Below are 12,539 nucleotides of genomic sequence, written 5' to 3' on the forward strand. Positions count from 1 at the left end.
ATTAATAATAAAATGTGTAATTTTTATCCCCAACAATTGCCCCCAAATTTCCGTCTTAAAATATTTTGGGCGCGAATTTCTGTTTCGGGACGCCTAAAACTGACGGGATTTGACAGTTATATTGTCTTGAACATCCCCTCAATTAATTTGCTCCTACCGTCACTTTAATTTCCCAACTCCCACTATTACAAAAATGTCATACGGCCACGGTTAAAAATGACATAAGGATCGGTCGTACAGCCGTAGCACATCTGGGGGTAGCCTTAAGTAGGGAAGAAAAGGCTACGGTTGTGAACAGTACTCATAAGTGCATTTAAGGCTACGGTAATTGTCTTTTAACCGTAGACAAAGGTGTATATAAGGCTAAGGTTCTTAATAATTAACCGTAGCCAAAATTGAACATTATGCCACGGTCTACAGGTCTACGACCGTAGCCAAAAGCACACGTCAGAAGTCCCATTATGCCCATTATTGTGCCTACTATTCTGCTAAACACTAATCACAAATAAAAGCCACCTATATACAATTTACCATTTAAACACCAATGAAAGAAAAATCACTTGATCTATTTTATAACAAAAAGCATCTTTCTCAGTAATACATATGTATTTCCAAATACAATTGAAGTTGCTCAACAATATAAGTTGATTAATATTTCATAGTCACAAAATACATCCTCAATGACCCCTAAAAAATGATAACAAGTCGAGATTGATAGATCACCCGTCATATCTCTTAATGCTTCTCTTGAAAACTTTATGACCTTCAATAAATGGCTTATTTCACCTACATATATTTACGTTACAATAACATTGAAATATGCAAGGATAAGAGCAAATGAAGAAAGATTGGTAATAAAAAAGGGAGAAGGGAGTAGATTTTGAGGATAATCGCTAATCATTAAACAAGTTGCAATATGAATAGGATGTAAACAAGATTCTATCACCTCCCAATTCCATCGACACAGATGTCATTTACAGCTAAAAGCCGTCAATTATACATTATTCCAAAATAATTTTAGCAAGAAACTAAGTAGAGATGAACATGACTAAAAGTGATGAGTATGATATAATTACCTAGAACTAGAGATGGTTCGTCATCAAATAAGTAGCCCATAGATGTCGAACCTCGTTCACTTCTTCAACTGTATAAGCCTTTTTTATCCAAACCACTATCAATACATCAAAACATTAATATGTATAATTGAACGTGAAAATAAAATTGTATTGTTAGTATGTGCACTAATAATGTCAAAACTTGTCAATTAAATATTAACTACCTTATTATAATCAACTATATTCTGATTGTAGTGCCTCACAATATCTAACATGTACCACTTGCATAATAACCGCACTCTGTATTCCCAGGTTGTTGGTGACACTAAAAAAAACCAATATCAAAAGGTTACTCCAATTTCAATATAATAGAACTATAAAACGAGAAAAATTGCCATGCAAGGGACAAAGTTGCTACAAGATACCTAGATGGTAAATGAAATGGAGATGATCATAAATATACAACAAAGTATGGGTATGAATATAGAGACCAAGAGCCTAAATGCAGCTAGTATATAGAATTGAATAGTATGGATGGCTATCCCAGAACATTCTATTATCTAATGGATGGTTATGAACATGAACATCTTTTTTTCATGTGCACCTATAGTAGAATCGTTATATAGTAGCTGGTAGAAAATTGGAGCAAATGCAAGATAAAATGTCATAAATTCAATTCAAAGGCGAAATGCCAGGAACATAACAAAAATGCATAGATCGACTGTATTATGGAATTGATGTGTGTATATGATATGGACTCAAAGAAATACAATTGTAGTTGAGCAGGCCTGAAAATGTAGTCATCCGAACGTTTGAAATAGCAATTAGCTAGGCTAAAAAAACTTACTTCCAAATTGCTCCATTTTAATGACATCCCTGATTTCAAAGTAGAACCTGCACGCGCCTTAAAACCTCGAAACGCACTATAAAAACAATATAATTGATGGTTAGGCCGAGAGAGTTTTTATAAGTGCGTATGTATACTGTTAGTAAAAATGCACAAGTGCTTTATATACCCTTGTAAGAGGTATTTAAAGGCCACATCACATTTTTTAGACAAAGGATCACAAAAATACGCTTCTTGTACAAGTGGACAAAGAATTATCAGCGTCCAATGCATTCTACATATAAATAAACAACAAATTTAAATAAATATCCACACAAAAATATAATATAAATAGAGATAATCACCAAATTGGTAATATACTTACGCTTGACAAAATAGTACTAAGACGACACCAACATTTTTCATTTGATACAAGCTATTTTCCACATACTTCATTACTTCATTATTACGCTCTTTATCATCGCCTATTTGAGATATGATTGTTGGACATAAAAAAGCAATAGAAGACGAGCCTTCATTTTTTTTCCTCACAATGCTTTTGTAAATACCTTACATACACACAAAAAATTAGAACCACAACAATATAAAGTATTTATATATACTTTGAATTTAGGATATGGATAAAGAGAAGAATATATACTTACATCATGAACAACTGAATACATGACACATTCAAGAAAGCCATGCGAAGTAGCTAGTTAATATCTTCCTCCGTTACAAATATAGTTTTATCCGTCTCAGAGAAAAATACTTTCGATGGCAAGACTACATCAAAGATTTTTGCTTCAGGAACCATTAAGGAAAGCAAATTATGTAACTTCTTACATTCAGGTCCAATTGCCCCATATATAATAATCAATCTTAGGCTCACTTGTTGGCCTGATCGTAGAACCTTTGGAAGTTTGTTTTTGTTTCTTGGCAGCCGAAGGTTTAATATAAAGTGATTCCTTATGGAAAAAAATTGACATTATTAGAATAACAATAACAAGAAACAATAAAACAAGTATATGCAGGAATATGGTGGATTGGTGTAAGAGGCATAATCTAGTTTCTTTTGTTCTTTCGTAAGGCTACTGGTCAAATGGTTGTAATGATGCTGGATCCACCCAAAATAATAATAATTATACAACCTTATAAAATTTAATATGTAAGCACCTCGTCTCCAATCACAATTAGCTCCTTGGCAAACTGGACAAACCTTTCGGCCACATCTGCTACACGCTCGAGAAATTGTGTGGGAACAGGAAGTGGGGAAGTACCTTCCAAAACTTTATCTATTGACACTCTCACATTACCAACGAGTAATGGCATACCATGGACTAACTATGTGTCATCTTCATTTGGGTAAACAGTAGCTTCGACAACATTGAAAATCACCCCATCATGAACACAAGTTAGTCGATACATTGTTGGCTCCTAAAAAGTAAAATAAAACGTGTATTAAAATCAAATAACCAGTTCATGTTTGTTACTTTTTTTGTCAAAATAAGTATGCAGTACAATAAAATTAACAATCTTAATACAAAAATACCTTTAACTTGATGGGATTACGTGCACCTGTTGGCTTGATGACACAACCTTTGGAAGTTTGTTTTTGTTTCTTGGCAGCCGAAGGTCTAATAGAAAGCGATTCCTTATGAAAAAAAATCGACATTATTAGAATAACAATATAAAGAAACAATAAAACAAGTATATGCAGGAATGGCCATTGTGGCATTCAATCAAAATCTCACAAGCATTTCTTTGATGAATGCATTTATACTAGGGAATGTTGCAACTTACTTAATGATTGGATGAGGATTGATGTAAATTAAAGGGCCTGCAAACTGGGGAGATGATACATAAAAAAAGAAGGCAATCATTTCTGGTCAGTGTTACAATTGATGGACTTTACTACCGTGTTTCGATGTCTCGCAATACATGTAGAATAACTAATTACATAATCAGACATGTGAAATTATTGGAAACTATAAGTGCAGAGATCAAGTTGTGTTTACAGATGGTGTTTGATGGTCATCTGAAGCAAAAAAGAAGTGGATTGGTGTAAGAGGCATAGGGTGTTGCATTGTAATCTAGGTTTTGTTCTTTCGTAAGGCTTTGCTGCTGTAAGGCTATGTAACTGGTCAATAGTTGTAATGGTGTTGGATCGACCAAAAAAACAATTATACAGCCTTATAAAATATAATCTATACGCACCTCGTCTCCAATCACAATTAGCTCCTTGGGCCACTGGACAAAACTTCCAGCCGCACCCGCTACACGCGCGAGAAATTGTGTGGGAACAGGAAGTGGGGCAGTACCTTTCAAAACTTTATCTATTGACACTCTCACATTACCAACAAGTAATGGCGTAACATGGACTAACTATGTCTCATCTTCATTTGGGTAAACAGTAGCTTCAGCAACGTCAAAAATCACCCCTTCATGAACACAAGTTAGTCGACACTTTGTTGGCTCCTAAAAAGTAAAATAAAACGTGTATTAAAATCAAATAACCAGCATAGATTGTTACTTTGTTTGTCAAAATAAGTATGGAGTACAATAAAATTCACGATCTTAATAAAAAAATACCTTTAACTCAATGGGATTAGGCTTGATGACACAACCTTTGGATGTTTATCCCACTTTATTGGCTGCCGAAGGACTAATTCAAAGTGATTCCTTATAGAAGAAAATGACATTACCAGAATAACAATAGCAAGAGGTTAGACAAATAACTAGTTGATAGCACTTTCTCCCACAAGAAGATAGCACAGAGCCACAATAACAATAGCAAGATGTTTGTTACGTATATACTTCCGAGTCAACTTTTCCTTAAAATATTTCCACTTACTCCCACAAGAAGATAGCACAGACGCCTTATGTCTCTCATGAATTTGATACTTTTTCTAAAAAATTTAAAACGAAAGTAAATTACAGCTATATCTAACCATAACCAAGTAAGTTTGACTAGAAAAATAATTACAAATAAAGAGACTTACAGCTATAACTGCCCAAAGTAAATTTTTAAGACCAACATCAACATCTTTATCCCAATCATCGAAGGCGATTTTCACTTGACTATGAACCTTCCTACCGCAGTAACTTGAAAACTTAGTAGCAAATTCTCCCATTGGACAACCAGCATTATCTCATGCTAGAGGAAATGGACCTTTACCTTCAAGCTTCTTCAATTTAGTAGGTCCTCGCGTTCGCTTTTGTTTAGGGCGGCTTCTTTTTCCATTCTCCATCATATTTGTATTTTCATCGGCAGGGGAATCACTACTGCTGCCACTCTCGGAATTATCCTCCATCATAAAATTCCTACACATTAAACATCACTCAGAGCAAAATATAAAGCATGTAAACAATTAAAATCCAAATAATATGTGACCATATAAATGTTGCTTTTACCAGCTTCTAATCACCACATTTCTGCTACCAGGTATTTATTTAATTTTAACCTTTGAACATAAGGACTTAAAAGCAGGAGCAGGAATAGACATAGTAGAATTTTACAGAATAAAAACATAACGGGTTTTATTTTGTTGAAAATGTAAGTAGTATTAAATCAAGGCCTAAAAAAGGCAAACACAAATATATAGAGAAATATTGTCACATCAATTCATCTACTAACACAACTCCAAGTTACTACTTATCACATAGTTATTTTAATTTAAATATATAGAGAAATATTGTCACATGAATTTAAAGTTCCACAAATAAAATCAACAATAAAATTAGCTCGTCATATAGTTAGTTTAATTTGTCTCTTCCCAAATGACATTATCATGATCATCTCTTACATAATTAACTAGGGTGTCATTTTGAGGGGGCATTCCTGGCAAACCATCAGAAAAAGGAGGAATATCATCAAATTGATCATATTCTTCTTCGTCTTCTACATCATCTACTCCAAGAATGCGTCTCTTGCCTTGAAGCACAACACGCCACTTATCATTTACTGGGTCCACGACATAGAAAATTTATTTTGCTTGTGAAGCCATTATAAGAGGCTCATTCTTTTACCGCGGCCTACTAAAATCTACCAATGTAAAGCCATACTCGTCTACGCGTAAACCTTTCTTACCATCAGCCCATTTGCATTTGAACAACGGAATCGTGAATGTTGCATATTGCAACTCCCATATGTCTTCAACGATCCCATAATAGGGCATTTGACTATGAACAAGTGTACTACCTCTAGTGCCAAATTCAGTACTGGAAGCCACTACTGTAACTCCACTATTTTGCATTATACTCTTACTATCTTGACGCTCGGTATAAAAATAATAGCCATTAATATCATACCCTTCAAATGATTTAATTTCATTATTTGGGCCATAAGCTAACCACTTAACGGTTTCACCCACTGTGTCAGGAGTATTTGACAACTCGCCCGACACTTTTCCCCTAACCCATTTTACAAAGGACTTGTTATGTTGTTCAGCTAACAATTTCTCACTCTTTAAGAGATGTTCCACCCTTAATGTTTGCATGTGTTCCTCTAGGTAAGGATGAACTTCAGTAAGTTGTTGTAAGACATGGAAATGAGCATTACTAAGTTCTTTAGAATTGAAAGACACCCATTTTGCTCTAATAGTGCCTTTATCATCAAGTCTTCCTTCATGTCGAGATTTTGGAATCCCAAATGGTTGAACATTTGCCAAATAATCTTTACAAAACCCAATAACCTCTCAGGCTATGTAGCCTTTAACAATACTAGCATCCGGCCTATATCTATTAGTTATATATCCTTTCAAAATGCCCATATATCACTCAAATGTATACATATCCCTTAAGTGTACGGGGCCTAATAGCTTAGCCTCCCTAACCAAATGTACAACCAAATGTACTGAAATATCAAAAAATGAAGGGGGGAAATACATCTCCAACTGATACAAAGTTTCAACGACGTCTACTTGCAACTTATCAAGTGAGTCAGGATCAATCACTTTGCTATAAATTACATTAAAGAAAAGACAAAGTCTCGTAATTGCACATCTGACATCTTTTGGCAACACTGATCGAATGGAAACGGGCAAAAACTGTTGCATTATTACATGATTATCCTTAGATTTTAGACCAATCAACCTCAAATCCTTCATTGAAACAAGATTTTTCATATTGAAAAATAATCATGTGGTACATTAATACCACGAATGCACTCACACACAATTGTTTTTTCCTTCTTAGACAAAGTATAGCAAGCTGGAGGAAGATATGCACGCTTTCCATTCTCATGTGGTGCCAACTCTTTCCGAATTCCCATCTCTTCATTATCTTTCCTTGCTTTATACCCGTCTTTAGTCTTTCCAGAGATATTAAGAAGTGTTCCTATAAGACTCTCAGCAACATTTTTTTCAACATGCATAATGTCAATACAGTGTCTTACGGGCAGATGTTGCCAATATGGAAGGTCTCAGAATATAGACCTCTTCTTATATTTTGCATTCTTTTCAAATCGGTTGGGTTTTCCATAAAAAACATTAATATCTTTGACTTGTTGAAATACTTCATCTTCCTCTAGTGGAATAGGAGCCATTTTATTCTCCACCGTCCCATTGAATGCTTTTTTCATCCTACGATAAGGGTGATTTCGTCGCAAAAATCTTCGATAGTTTGTGTAAACATTCTTACCACTATAAGTAAGCCAAGGAGCTATAGTTCCTTGATCACATATTGGGCAAGATTTTTTCCCTTTAACCGAGTATCCAGACAAATTGCCATATGCATAAAAATCGTTTATAGTGCACAACAATATAGCATGCAATTTGAAATCTTCTTTTGCAACTGCATCATACACCATCACCCCTTCATCCACAAATAATCTCAAATCATCAATGAGAGGCTCTAGAAAAACATCTATATCGTTTCCAGGTTGCTTTGGTCCTTGTATAAGAAGTAACAACATCAAGTATTTGCGCTTCATACACAAATAAGGAGGCAGGTTGTAAATACAAAGAAGGACAGGCCACGTGCTATGCTGACTACTTAAAGTAGAGAAAGGGTTCATTCCATCTGTGCAAAGGCCCAAGCGTAAATTTCTACAATCCTTGCCAAATTCTGGAAACATTCTATCAATTGTTCTCCATTGAGGAGCATCAGCAGGATGTCTAAGCTTGCCATCTTTTTTTCTCATTTCCGAATGCCACCTTAACTTCTTAGTTTCATTTACATTAGCAAAAAAGCGTTTAAATCTTGGTATTATAGGTAAATACCACACCACCTTTGCTGGAGAGCCTTCCTTTTTCTCACAACTGCCATCCTTGTCCTTCACCCGATATCGTGATGTCCCGCACTTTGGACATTTATGCAAATCCTTATACTTTTTACGGTACAAAATACAATCTTTCGGGCATGCATGAATTTTTTCATTGTCATAACCTATTGGACACATAACTTTCTTGGCTTCATAAGTAGATTTTGGAAGAACGTGACCTTCGGGAAGCATGTCATCTAAGAGTTCTAACAAGGCTGTGAAACTCTTATCGCTCAACCTATTTTCCACTTTTAAAGACATTAAATTCATTACAGCAGATAAACGGGTGAATCTATCACAATTAGGATACAAAGGTTTCTTCGCATCACTTAACAGTCTCTCCAAAACACATGGCTCATCCTCAAAATTAACTTGCACGACATCAATCAAGCTATCTATTCGGTCCCTTTTAATATCATCATCATCATTAACATCTTCTCGTGTCTCTTGTCTACCTATTTCTATTCCAGAAATACCTATGGGTTCACCATGAAATATCCAACGTGTATAATCTTTCACAAATCCACGTAAAACTAAATGATCCACACAAACATCAGGTGTTAACACTTTTTCCAAATTTTCACAATTAAGACAAGGGCATAATATGCGCGTGTCTCCTTTTCTAACTGCATTTTTCAAAACACATCTCACAATTTTCTCTTTCACCAAATTCCGAAATTCAAGAGTTGAACGCTTCATATTATACATCCAACTTCGGTCCATGGCTAGGAAAACAATACCTAGAATGAATTTAAAAACATATCAATAGCAAAGAGGACAATAATAGCAATAACATTTTGTGTTAAGACATGTTGTGATATATTTTCTGATCTTAAATGCAAATAAGGTATTGAAACATTACTTTCTTTTTTAAAAAAGATACAAAGAAAATATTTACGAGAATATTATGCTAACTAACACAGACAAGACAGCTGTGAGAGAACTATAATGTCATTAGTGTAAGGACAAAAGGAAGATGCTCCAACAAGTTTACATATTACGAGGTCAATTCATAAGACAAAAACTTTTGTTCTTGATTTCAGGTCGATGCTCTTTTGTAGGACTGTTTACAATCCATCAATAGAAATAATTGGCTTAAAATATACAAATTTCACTCAATTGAAACACTTTTGTTCTTAATTAGTGTCATATATAGGCAGGAAATCTTCACTACTACTATTATAGAACTAGGGGTTGGTAGCATAATTTGAGCATAGGAGGTTTTCACAATAGACGCTGTTTAGACGACCCCGACTGCCTAATAAAGTACAGTTAACTAGTACATGGATAGCCGGCTTGAGAATACTTATTATGCAAATCCTAAGCTTTAGTAGAGAAAAGCGAGAAAGAATCCCACCCAATAGTTAGTCAATCATAAATATTCCAAATATTAGAACAAGGTCTTGTTTGTTCATGCCTTTTGTATTGTGAATATAATTCTGACATCTTTTTAAATTCAATTTGCATTCTGGCTGCATTATCAATTTAACATGTTCATAGTCTTTTATTAGAAGGCCCTTTCTTGAAAATGACATTTCAAGATATTAGTTTACAAATGGGTACTTTGTTTGAGCAACAAGAGGTAAAAAAATGGCAAAGTGAAAATGTAATACCAATGCTTTCATTTATTTGACCGTTTAGTGACACAAGTAATAGTGACACAAGTAATGCCAACTTCCTTCTGTTTTGCTTCAATACAAGAGGCTAATTAAATACTTCTTAGCAAAACATTCAAGATGCATTGGAAAAGTAATTGGCCAGTACACTCATCAAACAATGCAAAGTAAGTCATTTAAAATATTCAAATGTCCCACTAAAATAATTAAGTGTTTGAATCCAAAATCCCCGAATTAAAGAAGTGAGTCAATCAAATGATGTTCCTAAATCCTAGTAGTGATTAAGTGAGTTTCCCTTAAAATGTATATATTCGATTTAACATTTAAAAATTAAGTATTATCCTTTTAAATAGATATGAAAAACGTTTGTTACCCCCTAAGCTGTCTGATAGATAAGAAGACGCTATGATAGAGCTGATAAACATGACCCGACCTGAGTGACTGCCCCAAAAGAATAGGCTTACCCGATATAACCCGGTCCGACTTGGCCCAAACCAAACCCGATCCAACTAACTCGATTGCGACCTTTAAGTATGACAAGGTCATTTTTTAATTAATGAGGAATTATGACAAGATGTTAATATGTTATACGCAAAGTTTACGTGTTGCAAATTTGCAATGATATGAAGTTGGTTCGTTGTATGGGAGACCATAACGATTGACGAAGCTCTCTCTGAATAGAGTACAATAAAAAAACAACAACAAATTAATTGGGTTATTTAATGGAAATACTCCAAACTATTGAGATGCTTTCCAAATTACTCCAAACTTTAATTTAACCACCAATATACCCTAGTTTTATTCCAATCTTCTTCTACTAGGGGCTGTTTGGTTGATCAATGAATTTAATATTCCTAGGAAAATGCAATTCATCGGAATTAAGTTCCCTCATCCAATTCAGGTGAATTTCGGAAAAGTGTTTGGTTGCTCATGTAGGAATTAAATTCCACAGGAACTTCCAATGACCAGGGGGGGGGTAGGTAAGCAACTTCCCACATCATGTAGGCATTAGAAGTTCCTGGGAAGTTCTAATTCCTACATTTTGTAAAATTTATGGCAACCAAACAACCCATGTTTTTCAAAATCATGTGATTTTCCAATGCCTATGTTTTCTAAGTGGCAACCAAACGACCCCCTAGAATTGCCTATTTTTTAACTTAATGTAGCCGGTAAATTCTATTGACATGTCCCACTTTTATTTTTATTAATAATTTTACTCATTTTCTACATCAATCCTCCTTCATCGTCTACCAGCTTCAACTTATCCTCTCTTATCTCCCCTTCCTGCAATTTCATCTCCATTAATTTTAGCCTTTATTTATTTTTCCTCCATTTTTTCCCCTTCAATTCTCCTCTATGAACCAAGAAACATAAAATAGCCTTTTGTCAACCCAATTTCCTCTCTAATTCACTGAAATCACCAGAATATTAAGTTTGTCCCATATAGATTCTGGGTTTGTTTATTTCCAATTGGAAATTTGATAACATGTATGTTGTGTTGCTTCAAACTCTTGAATTCATAATGTAATTCAAGGATTTTTTTTATTAAGTTGGTTGGTGTTGGGTACTAAATCTATTGGTTTACCTTGAGTTGATCTTGACCATTTTGTCATCTCTTGTTTATCCTTAATTATTAAGGGTTCTTGAGATGAATTCATTATTGACCAAAGCTTGAAAGGTGGGGTGGTTTTGATTGATTTTTTTTCTTTTTTCAGTTTTGGGGAATAATTGGACAAAAAGATTGATCTTTGGAAAACAGATGGGTAGAAGATTTGAGATGAAGGAGATAATGCAAAATGTGGAGGAGCCAACAATAAATAGATGATGGAGGCGTTTTTTTTACTTTTAATGGTGATCTAATTTTTGACAAAAAGAGGAGTGTATTAGTTTGGAGTATGAGAAGTGTATGGATGAGATGGGTTTAGGAAAATTTTGGTCTGCATATTTTTATACACAAAATCAATGGTGTTTTGGAGAGATTTATGGAGCTTCAGTGATTTGGAGAAGAAAGAATCAATGGGGTTTACATAAAGTAGATGAGAGCAGCAGTACAAGAAACATAAGAGTTTAAAATAATAAAGTAAAAAATTAAAAATAAATATAAAACCGGTTTAGCCGGTAACCCTTCCACCTGTTTTAACAAAAGAGAATGGTGTAAAAGTTGAGTATATTGGTAGTTAAAATAGAGTTTGTAGTATTTTGAGAAGCACACCAATAGTATGAAGTATTTCAATTAAATAACCCAAATTAATTTATCATTTTAGTTCAAAAGTCATAATTCTAAATAATTTCACCAAAATACCAGAAACAAAGGCAATTACAAAAATGTGATTTAGGGTAAACTAATACGGAGTATTGCGAAAATAGAAGAAGACTAATTCTAACAACGCACAACGACGGGCTCGGGCTAATCAAACACAGACTAAATTGAAGCTTTTGTGAGAATTTCCTATTTCGCTTTTGGTCAAACCAACCTCCTATATTTGAATACCTATATTTTAAGAACTGGAGCGAAGTCATAACACGAAAATAAGCTACTCTTGATTCACAAGAAAACCCCTAAACTTGGTATAATCCTAACCCTAAATTAAATTAATAAGCAAAAATTCAATATATATGAAAAAATTGATTTGTTCAGAAAAATTACCCAGAATCTACTTTGAGTATGGCAGTGGTGGTGATGTCGTCGTGAACAGATTGAGGCTGGTGGTGTTGGCGACAAGCGGTGCTGACGGAAAACTTCGATCGTGTGAATAAATGGAGGTTTGATGAGAGAATAT

The 12,539-nt window shown here is 34.4% G+C and overlaps 1 protein-coding gene across 1 annotated transcript; it reads right to left on the reverse strand.

The window, feature by feature from the left end:
* Positions 1 to 7,303: 7,303 nt before the first annotated feature.
* LOC141629525 (uncharacterized) lies at positions 7,304 to 8,842 on the reverse strand. The gene has a single exon (XM_074442510.1). The coding sequence runs from the start codon at positions 8,840 to 8,842 to the stop codon at positions 7,304 to 7,306; it is 1,539 nt and encodes a 512-aa protein (XP_074298611.1).
* Positions 8,843 to 12,539: the final 3,697 nt, after the last annotated feature.

This window comes from Silene latifolia, chromosome Y (assembly GCF_048544455.1).
Source record: "Silene latifolia isolate original U9 population chromosome Y, ASM4854445v1, whole genome shotgun sequence".
Lineage (NCBI taxonomy): Eukaryota > Viridiplantae > Streptophyta > Magnoliopsida > Caryophyllales > Caryophyllaceae > Silene > Silene latifolia.

Coding starts and splice junctions, on each gene's coding strand:
- LOC141629525 (XM_074442510.1), bottom strand. CDS start 8,842: ATGAAGCGTTCAACTCTTGAATTTCGGAATTTGGTGAAAGAGAAAATT.